Source organism: Leucoraja erinacea, chromosome 21 (genome assembly GCF_028641065.1).
Source record: "Leucoraja erinacea ecotype New England chromosome 21, Leri_hhj_1, whole genome shotgun sequence".
Classification (NCBI taxonomy): domain Eukaryota; kingdom Metazoa; phylum Chordata; class Chondrichthyes; order Rajiformes; family Rajidae; genus Leucoraja; species Leucoraja erinaceus.
Genome location: NC_073397.1, coordinates 6276679 through 6290741, shown reverse-complemented (window position 1 = coordinate 6290741; position 14063 = coordinate 6276679). Strand labels below are relative to the sequence as shown.

The 14063-nt window shown below is 42.0% G+C and overlaps 1 protein-coding gene across 1 annotated transcript in view; it reads left to right on the top strand.

Annotated features, from left to right (window-relative positions):
* The window catches only part of LOC129707581 (uncharacterized), a 70589-nt gene that overhangs the window by 14468 nt on the left and 42058 nt on the right, over nucleotides 1–14063 (top strand). The window contains exons 12-15 of the mRNA XM_055652729.1: nucleotides 1472–1514; nucleotides 4371–4434; nucleotides 9613–9689; nucleotides 11800–11836. Of these exons, the coding sequence (XP_055508704.1) occupies nucleotides 1472–1514; nucleotides 4371–4434; nucleotides 9613–9689; nucleotides 11800–11836 (221 nt within the window). The remainder of the gene's footprint in view (nucleotides 1–1471; nucleotides 1515–4370; nucleotides 4435–9612; nucleotides 9690–11799; nucleotides 11837–14063) is intronic.

Sequence of the window (14063 nt, the reverse complement as noted above, 5' to 3'; positions counted from 1 at the left end):
AATTAAAGATAAGGAAATCTTTATCTCTGTCAGACATGCTGCCTGTTTAATTCATGCCCTTCTGCCTGCATTGGATCCCTGTCCCTCCATCCCCTGCATGTTCGTGTGTCTATCTAAAAGTCTCTGAAACACCACTGATGTAATTGCCTCCATCACCACCGTGGCAGCGTGTTCCAGGCATCTATCAACCTCTGTGTAAAAATAACTCATTTAAACTTAACCAGGTTAATTCACGGGATGGCGGGAATGCCATATGATGAAAGAATAGGTAGACCGGGCTTGTATTCACTGCAATGTAGAAGGATTAGATGGGGATCTTATAGAAACATATAAAATTCTTAAGGGATTGGACAGGCTAGATGCAGGAAAAATGTACCCGGGGTGTTGGGGGAGACCAGAACCGGTTTAAGAATAAGCGGTAGGCCAGTTATGACTGAGATGAGGAAAAGCTTTTTCACCCAGTTGTGAATCTGTAGAATTCTCTGCCACAGAAGGCAGTGGAGGCAAATTCACTGGATGGTTTCAAGAGTGCGTTAAATTTAGCTCTTTGGGTTAACGGAATCAAGGGATATGAGGAAAAAGAAAGAACAGGGTTCTGATTGTGGATGATCAGCCATGATCATATTGAATGGTGGTGCTGGCTTGAAGGGCCAAATGGCCAACTCCTACACCTACTTTCTATGTTTGTACTTTACCCCTCTGAACTTCCAGCTTTGTCCTCTGGTATAAATAACTTTATTTCTGTCTGAATAGTGTAATGTAAGTCAACCAGAAGGCAGATACTTTCTACAAAAGCATTAAACCATGGAGGAGGTTTTCAATTGTGCTAGCCTAACAAATGGCAAATCCAACCAATAAGTATATTCAAGAAAAAGTGAACGAATATCTCTTATATTGGACAGAACAATCAGTCAATGGCTACAACTTGGCTCATGTTCCTTAGAATCACTATTGGTTCTTCTCACTGTTACAATATTATTTTTTTTTCTATTTTCTTGACCATTATTACCCATTGACCATTATTATTGTTGAAGACCGACGTCTGTTGAAGTTTGCAATCCTTAGCATCTGAAAGGAAGGAAAACTGTTGCCTGCAGCACTGAATGTGGTAAAGGATAAAGTGGAACTGTGTGCTAGGACAGCACTGAGATAGGAAGGGTCAGTGGTGTTGCAGGGAGAGGTCAAGGGCATGCGTGCACTGAGGCGTGGCGATACGTCTGGATCTCAGGATGCAAAGAGAACAGCGCCTCGAGAAATGCGGGATCGTTTAAATATGTCTGTGATCCAATCCTGCCCATTAAGAATTCAGTGCAAACCAAAGCTGCCATTATATTTGTTGCATGTTGCCTCGTTTCACTGTACCATCATCTATTGGATGAGTTTAAAGTCAGATTGCACAAACATTGCTAAAAAACAACTTCCTTTGTGTGATATAATAGTGTTTTGCTCTTTTACTTTGTTTTTTGTACAGTCTCAAATTAACTCTTGGACATTCTAATGTTGGCCCTGTTCCGGTAAGAAAATCGTCTTGTATATTTTTAAATATCTCATATTCTGCTTGGGTAGCTTATAACCCAATGGCATGGGCATTGAATTCACCAATTTTAGGTAACTAGCAATCTACCCCCCTTGCTTCATCCCGAACCCCTCCTGGACTTATACCTATTTCTCCAATTCCCCTCTGCTTCTATCAACATTCCTTCCTCTAGCTTCACAATTCACAACTATTTAAAACCTGTCTTCATCCATCCATCTCCCTTTCAAAACCCTCTCACCTGCATCAACCTGCCAGGCTGTATCCTGCTTGTTCTCTTTTCCAGCTTTATACCTCCCCCCTAAGCAGTCTGAAGAAGGGTCCCAACCTGAAACGCCACCTATCCATGTTCTCCAGAGATGCTGCCTGACTTCTGAATTACTCCAGCACTTTCTCCTTTTTATTGTCTTGCTTGGTTGAGATAACACTTGATTCTTGGGTGCAAATTGAAGTCTAATCAAAGCCACACCCTTAGACAGTCATCATATCACAAATACATTTTACTATTAAAAAATTAAGAGAGTGAGAGAAAAAAACACAAAACCACTTTAAAAACAATGAAATACAATTATTCAATTCAATAGCAACATTATGGCAGCACAGTGTAACGGCACCTTAAAGTACATACTCTATTCATCTTGGCTATCTCACACACCATATGAAGTATTTATGGGCAAGATCTTCTCTGAGCATAACTCAAAAGTGTCTCATCACAACATTTAGAAAGATACTTCTCAGATAACACGAATGAAATGGGAAAATTCAGCCTCTAAACAGTTGTTAAAAATCCAAGTTCCATGCAATCAAAACAAAAGTTAAATTCACAAAAGGAAAATACTGTGGATTTTAGTTTAGAGATACAGCGCAGAAACAGGCCGTTCGGCCCACTGAGTCCGCACCGACCAGCGATCCCGGCACATTAGCTCTACCCTACGCACACTAGGGACAATTTTACATTTACACCAAGCCAATTAACCTGCAAACCTGTACGTCCTTGGAGTGTGGGAGGAAACCAAAGATCCCGGAGAAAACCCATGCAAGTCACGGGGAGAACGCACAAACTCCGCACAGACAGCACCCATAGTCAGGATTGAACTTGGTTCTCTGGTGCTGTAAGGCCATATCTCCACTGCTACGCCACCGTAAATACTGTGGATGTTGAAGATTTTAAATACAATCAGAAAATGATGCAAAATCGTCAGGGGGTGGTGGATGCAGAGTTCTCAGGGCAATGATCAATCACCTTGTGCTGTGATGATAAGCATGTGGTCACAGATAGCAAACAACAGTAGTTCTGCATGAGGAGACATTATCCAATCCTTTATGAAGAAAGACTGGATAGGCTCTGCCTGTACTCGCTAGAATTTAGAAGATTGAGGGGGGATCTTATAGAAAACTTATAAAATTCTTAAGGGGTTGGGCAGGCTAGATGCAGGAAGATTGTTCCCGATGTTGGGGAAGTCCAAAACAAGGGGGTCACAGTTTAAGGAAAAGGGGGAAATCTTTTAGGGCCGAGATGAGAAAAACATTTTTCACGCAGAGAGTGGTGAATCTCTAGAATGTTCTGCCACAGAAGGTAGTTGAGGCCAGTTCATTGGCTATATTTTAGAGGGACTTAGATGTGGCCCTTTAACCACAAGGGGTCAGGGGGTATGGAGAGAAGGCAGGTACAGGATACTGAGTTGGATGATCAGTCATGATCATATTGAATGGCAGTGCAGGCTCGAAAAGCCGAATGGCCTACTCCTGCACCTATTTTCTATGTTTCTATGTTTCTCACCTACATCCAGGCTACCCTCTAGCACACAGAATTTCCAATTCCTCAGCCCAAGCCCCCTAATAATTTCCATGGATGTCCAGCCCCTTTACACTACCATTCCCTGTCTGGAAGGCTTTGGGGCCCTCCATTTCTGCCTGGAACATGGAACCAACCAGTTTCCCTCAACTTGCACTCATCACCTATCGGAACATATTCTCACCTATAGCAACAACTTCTGATTGCTCTAAGTCTCTGAAGGTTAAGGATGTTTTAGGTCAAGTCTCAGTTGTTGATTTCTCTGTCTCCGTTTCAGGATGTCTGAGCTGTTCTCTTTCTTCATTAAAGGTAGTTTACCGCCCCTCCCTCTTCCTTCCACCCTAGCAGTTGTGAATGAAGCTCTCACCCATGTCTCCTTACATCCCGTGGTTTTGCTGCTCCCTCCAGACAGAGCCAGGATAGAACTCCCTGGTCCTTACCTTTTATCACACCAACCTCTGCATCCAACACATCATTCTGCAACATTATTATCAGCATCATTAGTCACATCTTCCCCCATCTCACTTTTTTCCACTTCCCACAGAAACTACTGTCACTCTGCGATTTGTTGGTTCATCATCCCATTTTAATGACTAACGTGGACCTGGTGGACCGAAGGGCCTCTTTCTGTGCTGGGTCTCCCCACGATCATACGTAAATTAGCTTAAACAACTGTCTCTGATAGAGCCATGCCGCTCCAATGAAATAAATGTAGTCACTGAATCTGTTTCAGTTCTAACCTGGGTCAGCTCCCTCTCCAGATTCCTCAATGAGCTAACAGGAAGCCAACATTCCCACCATCAACCCCATGAGAAGTTCTGCTCAAGAGTGCAGTCAAAAGGACCACAGTGAGGACATCCTGGGAAGCCTGAGACTTCCTTGTTCATATGAGTGGTCTTTGGGTTGTCAATTCCAGCCCCCCCACAACGATGTTGTACACCAGTACTCCCCACTCCCCACCGTAAACATTACATTATCCTAGGACATTAAATTGAGAGAAACCTTTTTTGACATTTTCTTTCTCATCATGTCTTGTTGAAGGTGGCTGGTCTGGACCTGATAATGAACATTGCAGTAAAGTTAGCGGTGTTACCAGGCGTCAATAGTAAGTACATGCTGGAGGCTGTTTGGGATTTCCATGGTAAAAAAGATGGTGATGATGGGGATTTTTCATTTAGAGAAATCTCATTTAAATGATGAGGTTTTCTCCAGTGCATGCTGAACTTCATAAGCTTTAGTCTAGAAAAAAATACCTTTGCTCATTTGCCCTGCAGTGTAAATATGCTGTTCTGAGACTTTGGTTTGCAAATGAAACATTTTACTGACTTGATTATTGTATTGTGTTATGTTGCGTTGTATTGTAATTGTAATATGAATTGCCAAAGAGTAAATGCATGGATCATAATAGGAATTATATTCCTAGCTAAGTCCGTTGCGGTTGAGGGGGGCCTCAAACGTATCTCCATTCTTTGACAAAAGATAGAATGAACATTAAATTATCAACCTCAGTTCATCACAATCTTTAAACCTTTTCCTCCCTCTTCCCCCCAATTTTTCCCCCCAGCTCTTTTCCCTGTGCTCCACCTGGATGTGTGCCCATTTTCTCCCACTGCCCATCCCTCCTTTCCTCCCCCCCCCCCCCCCCCCCCCCCCTTTCTACTTACAATCCTTCCTCTGGCTTCACAATCAAGCCTCCCACCCCCCACCCCCAACACACCTGTGTCCACCAACCACTTACCTGGCTTTCTCCCGCCTGCACCTCATTTCCAGCTTTCTCTTCCCAATACAATCAGTTTGAAGAAGGGTCCAGATCTGAAACATCACCTATCCATTTTTCCCCAGAGATGCTGCCTAACCTGCTGAGTTACTCCAGCACTTTGTGTCTTGTTTTCCGGGAAATAGAAAGTAGGGTAGAGGTAATGCTATTGGAAATGAGGAAGAGGATTAGACTTCATTGCCTTCCATCACAGTGAGGAATGTGGGAATCCACTATGGTGGATGCTTATGTTAACTTTTATGTAGTTGTGTGTATTGTTGCTTTTTTAGTATGGCTGTATGGTAATATGAATATCACTGTACATTAATTGGTACATGTGACAATTAAAGACCTTTGACACCTTTGGAACCTTTGGATAGATGGCCTAGGAAAAAATATTTACAAATAAGATGAATGATCACTTAATACAGTTGGATAGATGGGTGCAAGAAGAATATTTGCAAATTACCCCAGGATCAGACCAGATCAGTCTGAAGAAGGGTCCCAACCCAAAATGTTTTGTCATAGTCATAGATACAGCATGGAAACAGGCCATTCAGTCCAATTTGCCCACGTCGACCAACATGCCCATCTACACTTGTCCCACCTTCCCGCACTTCACCTATAACCCTCTAAAGCTATCTTATCCATGTACCCACCAAAATGCCTCTTAAAAGTCAGGATAGCATCTGCCTCAACTACCTTATTTGGCAGCTCTTTCAATATACCCACCACTCTTTGTGTGAAGAAATTATCCCATAGGATCCCCCCTGTCATCTTAAACCTATGTCCTCTGGTTCCTGATTCCCCTAATCAGGGCAAAAGACTGTGCGCTTACCCAATCTATTCTTCTCATGATTTTGTACACCTTTATAGGATCACCTCTCATCCTCTTGCGTTCCAAGAATAAGGTCCTAGCCTGCTCAACCTTTCACTATAGCTCAGGTTTTCAAGGCCTGGCAACATCCTTGTAAATCTTGTCTGCACCCTTTACAGCTTGATAACATTTTTTCTGACCAAAACTGAACGCAATACTCTAAATGTGGTCTCATCAATGTCTTATACATGATTTCCTAAGTTCTATACTCAATACTCTGACTGATGAAGGCCAATGTGCCTAAAGTCGTTTTGACCACCCTGTCTACCAGTGATGCCATTTTCAAGGGACTATGTACCTGTACTCCTAGATCGCTCTGCTCTTCAACACTCCCCAGAGCCCTACCATTCACTGTGTAAGTCCTGCCCTACTTAGACTGCCCAAAATGCAACCCTCACACCTTTTTGCATTAAATTCCATCAACCATTCTTCAGCTCATGTGCCCAACCGATCAAGATCCTGCTGCAATTTTTTGCAACCATCTACACAATCTACAATATCACCCACATTTGTGTCATCTGCAAATTTGCTGATCATGCCTTGTACGTTCTTATCCAAATTATTGATATAGATGACAAACCATGGGCCCAGACCCAAACCCTGAGACACACTGCTAGTCACAAGCCTCCAGTCCGAAAAGCAACCTTCCACCATCACCCTTCCATGAATAACAATAATAAATTTTATTTATGGGCGCCTTTCAAGAGTCTCAAGGACACCTTACAAAAATTTAGCAAGTAGAGGAAAAACATGTAAGCGGAATGAAATAAATAGTAGAGACATGACTAGTACACAAATTAAAGACAGAATTCAATTCAAAACACAATACGAGGCAATTCAAGCACAGATGAAAAGGGAGGGGGACGTGGGGCTAAGGATAGGCAGAAGTGAAGAGATGGGTCTTGAGGCGGGACTGGAAGATGGTGAGGGACACGGATTTGCGGATCAGTTGGGGGAGGGGGTTCCAGAGCCTGGGACCTGCCCTGGAGAAGGCTCTGTCCCCAAAACTGCGGAGGTTGGATTTGTGGATGGAGAGGAGACCAGCTGATGTGGATCTGAGGGACCGTCAGGGTTGGTAGGGGGAGAGGAGGTCAGTGAGATATGGGGGGGGGGGGGGGGGGGCAGATGGTGGAGGGCTTTGTAGGTGAGGACCAGGATTTTGTAGGTGATCCGGTGGGAGATGGGAAACCAGTGAAGTTGTTTGAGGACTGGAGTGATGCGATACCAGGATGTGATGCCAGCCAATTTTATATCCATTCAGCTATCTCTCCTTGGATCTCATGCGATCTAACCATCCAGAGCAGCTTAGCATGCGGAACCTTGTCAAATGTTTTGCTGAAATTCATACAGAAGCTCCCCGATTTACGATGCTTCGACATACGATATTTTTACTTTACGATCGGCAAATGCTCGGCAACGGCAGCGAGCCGCACGTCACTTCTGGTCACGTGATCACAATGTATTAAACGTGTTTTCAACTTGCGATATTTTCGATTTACGATGGGTTTATCGGAACGTAACCCCATCATAGGTCGAGGAGCAGCTGTATATACAATGTCTACAGCTCTGCCCTCATCAAAATTTTTGATCACATGTTCAAAAAACTCAATCGGATTCATGAGACATGACCTCCCATGTACAAAAACCATCCTGACTATCCCTAACCAGTCCTTGTTCATCTAAATACATGTGTATCTTAACCCTCTCTTAATACTCTCTATTAACTTAATATCTCTTAATAACCCTATCTTAATACTCTCTTGTAACTTTCTGACCACAGATGTTAAGCTCGCTGGCTTGTCCAAGCTTTTCTCTGCAGCCCTTCTTAAATAGAGGCACAATATTTGCCACCCTCCAGTCTTTCAGCACCTCACCTGCATCGAATGATGACTTGTAAATCTCAGCCAGTTGTCCACTGTGTCCTTGGATATATCTGACCAGGCATAGGAGATTTATTTACCTTCATATGCGTCAGGACGTTCAGTGCCTCCTCAACCGTAATACTGATTGCCCGCAAGACACTTCCATTGACTGTCCCAAGTTCACCGGTCCCCATGTCTTCCTCTACAGTGAAAACGGAGATGAAATGCTCATTGAGGACCTTTCCCATCTCTTTTGGCTCCACACAGCGTTGGCTGTCTTGATTTCCAAGGGGTCCCATTCTCTCTCTGGTTATCCTTTTTCCAATTTTATATATATAATCTCTTGGGATTTTCCTTAATATTATCTGCCAGAGCTACCTCCTGTATCCTTTTGTCCCCCCTGATTTCCTTTTTTGGCTTGCTCCTCCAGGGATGCACTTGATCGCACCTGCCCCATGATTCCTTCTTGCCCAGAGCCTCAATATCTCTTATCATCTAAGTTATCTCATGCCACCTGCATTGCTCTTCACTCTAACAGGAACATGCATGTCGTTGACAAAAACATCACACTTTCCTGACATTCCTTTTCCTACAAACAACCTGCTCCAATCAACTTGAGTGAGTTATTGTCATAATCTGAAAGTTGGCCTTGCCCCAATTTAGAATTTAAATTTATGGGCAAGCCATGTCTCTATCCATAACTATCTTAAACCTAACAGACTGGTCCCAAAAAGTAAGAATGCAGAGTACTTTTTAAATGCTGAGAGATTGAGCAGTGTTGGTGTTCAGTTGGACCTGGATGTACTTCTACACAAATCACTGCAAGTTAACAAGCAGATACAACATCAATTAGGAAGCAAGTGATATGTTGGCTGTCATTACAAGTGGAAATGAGTCATTTTGTTTAGAGATGCAACATGGAAATGGGCCCCTCAGTCCACCAAGTCCGTGCCAATCAGTCATCTGCGTACGCTAGCCCATTCTACACTCTAGGGACAATTTACAATTTTACCAAGTCAATTAACCTACAAGCCAGTACATCTTTGGAGTCTGAAAGGAAACCAGAGCACCTGGGAATAACCCACGCTGTCATGGGACGAACATACAAACTCCATCCAGATATTACCCGTAGTCAGGATCGAACCCAGGTCTCTGGCACTGTAAAGCAGCAACTCTACCTTTGCACCACTATGCCACCCCTAAAGATGTAGAAGGGGAAATATATCTTTTGTAATGCAATATGGTGCTGGTGAGAGGCCACATCTGGAATATTATGAGGAAGCCTGATCGTTTTGCAGAAGAAAGGATCAACTGGCAAAGGGGGAGAGCAACAAAGGTTCATCCCGTGATTCCTGGGAAGTGAGGATTATATTTAAAGGAATAAGTAAGTGGGCTGGATCTAGAATTGAAATGAATGTGAGGTGATTTCAATGTAATGTGTTAAATACTTACAAGGTTTGATAGAGTGGACTCGAGGGTAATGTTTTCCTCAGATCAGTGCTTGCAGTCTCAATGTTTACCACAAAGTCAAGCATCCTCTACCTAACACGAGAATCCTCTACCCAAGAGTGTAGTGGAGTCTCGATCATCACAGATAATCAAAATGGAGATCAATAAACCTTTGGATGTTTGGGATTTGAGCAGGAAATTTGTACCAACATAAAATACCAGGCCTCATAGCGACAATATACTATGCAGCTGTGAGGGGCAGAATGGCCTCCTCCCACTTCTATTTCCTGTGTTGGGTCTTTTAAATGTTACAAAAAATTCTCATATTTTTCCTTACAGAGAAACTGGCCCAAGGTGTTCCACTTCCAAATGTGAAAAACCTAAAATTTTTAAATCCCAAAATTGAGGCGAACAAGGTGAGTTACATAAGATGATCTACATGATGTGAAATACGTGTGAATGAAGTTGGGTCAAAACAAATGTCATGAGGCCTCAGTTTCCCTTGAGGATACAAATGACTGGAGACCTATGAGAGACCTATATGTGACCTATGTTCACCTTGTCCCATCTTGGGAATATGGTTCTTTACTGTGAGCTCGCATTACAGTGCAGAGTTTCTACATCTTTTTTGGCCATCAGTTATGATGTTACGACTCCATTTATTAGTGTGATCCTGAGCCATTCCCATTGACTTTAAAATAACTTTAGCATTAAATGTTTTGGTGCCCGACTTTTTTTAATGTTGGAGTTTGAGGGAGTGCATTACTATGAATGAAATTACCTTTCATTTTCATGATATGGGTTTCAATTTAATCCCAGTGTAAAAAGTAAACACTGAGGCACCTTAAAAAGGTATAATCTTTCAATTCCTCAAATTGTTGAATATTTAGAGAGATATAAAAAAGAGCATCAAGCTTTTTAAATACTAAAGCGCAGCTCGAGCCTTTATTACAACTTAAAATGTTTACACAATTAGTGTTTGAGTACTGTAATCAGTTCTGGTTCTTAGACTTTCTGGTGGCCATCTTGGGGTGGGAGTGGGTGCACAGGTTATTGACAATGGTTCCATGATTGAGATGCTCCAGGTACACGACGAGGCTGGGGAAGACGGGATCTTGCAGTCCAGCTTCATAACTCCCTGAAATTGGCAACACAAACAGAAAGAGTGGTAAGGAAGTGTGCCTGCCTTCATTGGTTTTGGCATTGAGTATAAGAGTTAGGAAGTCATGATGCAACTCTATATGGCTTTTGTTCAGCCATTTGTGGAATAGTGCATGCAGTTATATGAATATCAGTACAGGGAGGATGTAAAGTGTTTGGAGAGGGTGCTAGGGATTTTCCAGAAGGCTGCCTAGATTAGCTTTTATTTGCCTCAAAGAGAAGTTGGACAAACTTGGATTATTTTCTCTAGAATGCCAAAGAGACCTGATAGAAGTATATGAATTATAGACGGTCAGAACCTTCAAGTTCAAGTGAGTTTATTGTCATGTGTCCCTGATAGGACAATGAAATGCTTGCTTTGCTTCAGCACACAGAACATAGTAGGCATTTACTACAAAACAGATCAATGTGTTCATATACTATAATATAAATATATACACACATGAATGATAAAGTGCAAATAACAGATGATTGGTTATTAATAATCAAAGTTTTGTCCGAGCCAGGTTTACTAGCCTGATGGCTGTGGGGAAGTAGCTATTCCTGAACCTGGTTGTTGCAGTCTTCAGGCTCCTGTACCTTCTACCTGAAGGTAGCAGGGAGATGAGTGTGTGGCCAGGATGGTGTGGGTCTTTGATGATAACTCCAGCCTTTTTGAGGCAGCGACTGCGCTGGAGAGGAAAATACCTTTTTCTCAGAGTGGAAATGTCAAAGACTAGAGAGCACGGCTTTAAGGTGAGAGGGACAAGGTTTAAAGGAGGCAGCTGCAATAGTGGTTTTTAAAAAAACATTTAGATAAACACATGGAATGAAGAGCTGTGGGATTGGTTATCATGTTCAACCCAGACATTGTGGGCTGAAGGGCATGTTCCCGTCCTGTGCTTTCCTAAGTTCTATGTTCTTGTAGGAGCAAATAAGGCAAACGGGAGATGTAGGGAGTGTTCAAAGCCGTGAGCAAGTTATGAGAATAGACGTGAGAAACTGGTTCCATGGGCAGGAGGCAGAACAAGGGGCAAGGATCTCGGGAGGTGACGTGGTGACCTGTTATGATCAGAAATGCTCTCCTGATAAAGTTGCCAAAACAGATCTAATAGTTACTTCCACAGAAGGAACTGGACATGGCATTGTCATTAATGACCAGAGAGGTGATATCATTAAAATCTCTTTCAAAGGATGTTTCAGTCACTGTGGGCTGAATGGCCTCCTGTGGTGTTTGGCTTTGTTTCATGAGATATAAACAGTAAGCTGTGGCATATCATGCATCTGGGCCAATAGATTTAAACTGTACTTTGAAGCAAGCACCGATGCCATGTGAAGGAAGATGGGAGAGCATTATTTTAATGTTAATATCTTGCTTCTTTTCAGAATATTCTGGTGATTGCAACTGATGTTGAATATCATCCATAACCAGCCGATACTTTGATGGGAAAGACAACTAGTCACTGATTGCTTTGGTTACCTTAAACGATCTGGCCATTTACTAAGCTGGGATTTTATCTAAGGCCACTGTTCAATTTTCTGCATGTTGTCAAATATTAATTTCTAGCTTGTTGGCTTTTAATCCAATATATTGCAAAAAAAAATAAGCTATTGTTAAACTCTATATGCAGAGTTTTTATAAATTTCCAAATTTGAACTTTTGTTTAGGACTTTCATGTCCAACAAAATTGTGCAGAAAGTGATTGCTTCTGAAATCTTCCTGCAAACGCTTTTGGGGAAAATATGAAGCAAAGATCAGGAAATTAAGAGGAACTAAGCTTTTCCTCTAACAAGTAAAAGTAATTGTGAAGCTTCATCATTTTTGATCGCTACTTTTCGTTGAGAAAGGGGTTGCGAGAAACTGTTGGTGTTTTGGAACAATTTTCATTTGAGCTCAACAATTTGTGCTGAGCCCCAAACAGTGCACATTCCTCAGCATATCTGCGCATGGATATTTGTTATACCTAATAGTCATGAAACAACCTGCAAACTCTCTGTAGAGGCGCCTTCACTTTTCTTGCTGAGCTATACAAAAATAAAGATATGAAAGAAAAAGCAGATTTATTTATTTTTAGAGGTCAGAAATGAGAAGAAAAACCTACATGTTTTCAGTTGTGTGTTCTGCCAGTCATGATTCACTCCTCCTCAGAGACCCCTGATTTTAAACTAAGGAAGCATCAGTTTTAAATCAGTAGATTTCCTACACTTTCTTCTGGGGTTCCATGTAATGTCTCCTTTCATTGATATACAAGTACTGACAATTACATATTGGGGCTTATATGATCCATCTTTCCAAGATGCATCTGAAATAAACCAATTCTGGGTATTCTTCAGAAATGAATATAAATGAATATTCCTCGAGGATTGAATCTTCTGATCTTTCCCACACACTGGCTGTTATTTCTTTTGTCACAAGAAATTTCTGTTCACCATTGTGCCATCCAGTAGGCTCTGGTAATGATGTTAACTGAACATGTAGGATCATTCATGCATTGCTTTGTGTAATTATGTTGTGGTGCCTACTGTCAACACACTGATCACGAGAACCCATCTCCCAAACAAGTCCCAGCATTTCAACATGGCCCACGTCATGAAAACGATTCAATATTGTGGTTAACATAGGAAAGTAAGTAAGTAAAACCCCTGACCCACAGTGCAAGTTTATTCAAGAGCTCTCCCGAGTTTAAAAAAAAAATCAAACTCATGGTAAGCACGGAGAATGAACGTAGCAGGTACGTTGGAGTTCGGGGACATCTCTTGGTGGCTCGTAACGCTAATGGCATGCACTCGGGAAGACTCGCTAACGGCAGGTAAGCACGGAAAGACTCGTGAAGATTTTTCAACACATTGAAAATTGTCCACGAGAGCCCCGAGTACCGATGAGTGGCCATTACCGTAAATCTCCAAGTTTGAATCAGGGCAAACTCGGGAGAGCTCTTGGAATGAACTTGCACCGTGGGACAGGGCTATTAGTAAGTAAGTTTATTGGCCAAGTATTCACATACAAGGAATTTGCCTTGGTGCTCTGCCCACAAGTAACAACATGGCATTCAGTGACAGTTACGAATGATTCCGAAAACACTAAACATTAATAATAATAAAACATTAATGATAAAACATCATTGCAAACACCAAACAACAGCAAATTCACACTGCATGGAAACACTGTGTTCTTTCATATCGTAAATTTGAGGTAATATCAGAAAATGCTGGAAACATTGAGCAGGTCAGGTGGCATCTTTGAAGAAGAAAGAGTTGATGTTTCAGGTCTGGAACCCTTTGTCAGAACTGATTATGGTTATGGGTCTAGGACCTGAGACATTCATTGTTTCTCTCTCCAGAGAGGCTGCCTGAACTGCTGAGCATTGCCTGCATTTGCTGATTTTATTTCAGATTTCCATTATCTGTGGTTTACTTTTATTTTATTCTTCAATTTGAGATCATGTTTTCATGCGACAAACTCGCACAACACCTTGTGAGAAAATATTACTTCCCTAATTTTGCTTGTATCAGGTTGTGAGAATTAAAGGTCTTCAAAATGAAGAAGGGTTTTGGCCCGAAACGTTGCCTATCTCCTTCGCTCCATAGATGCTGCTGCACCCGCTGAGTTTCTCCAGCATTTTTGTGTACATTCAATTTTCCAGCATCTG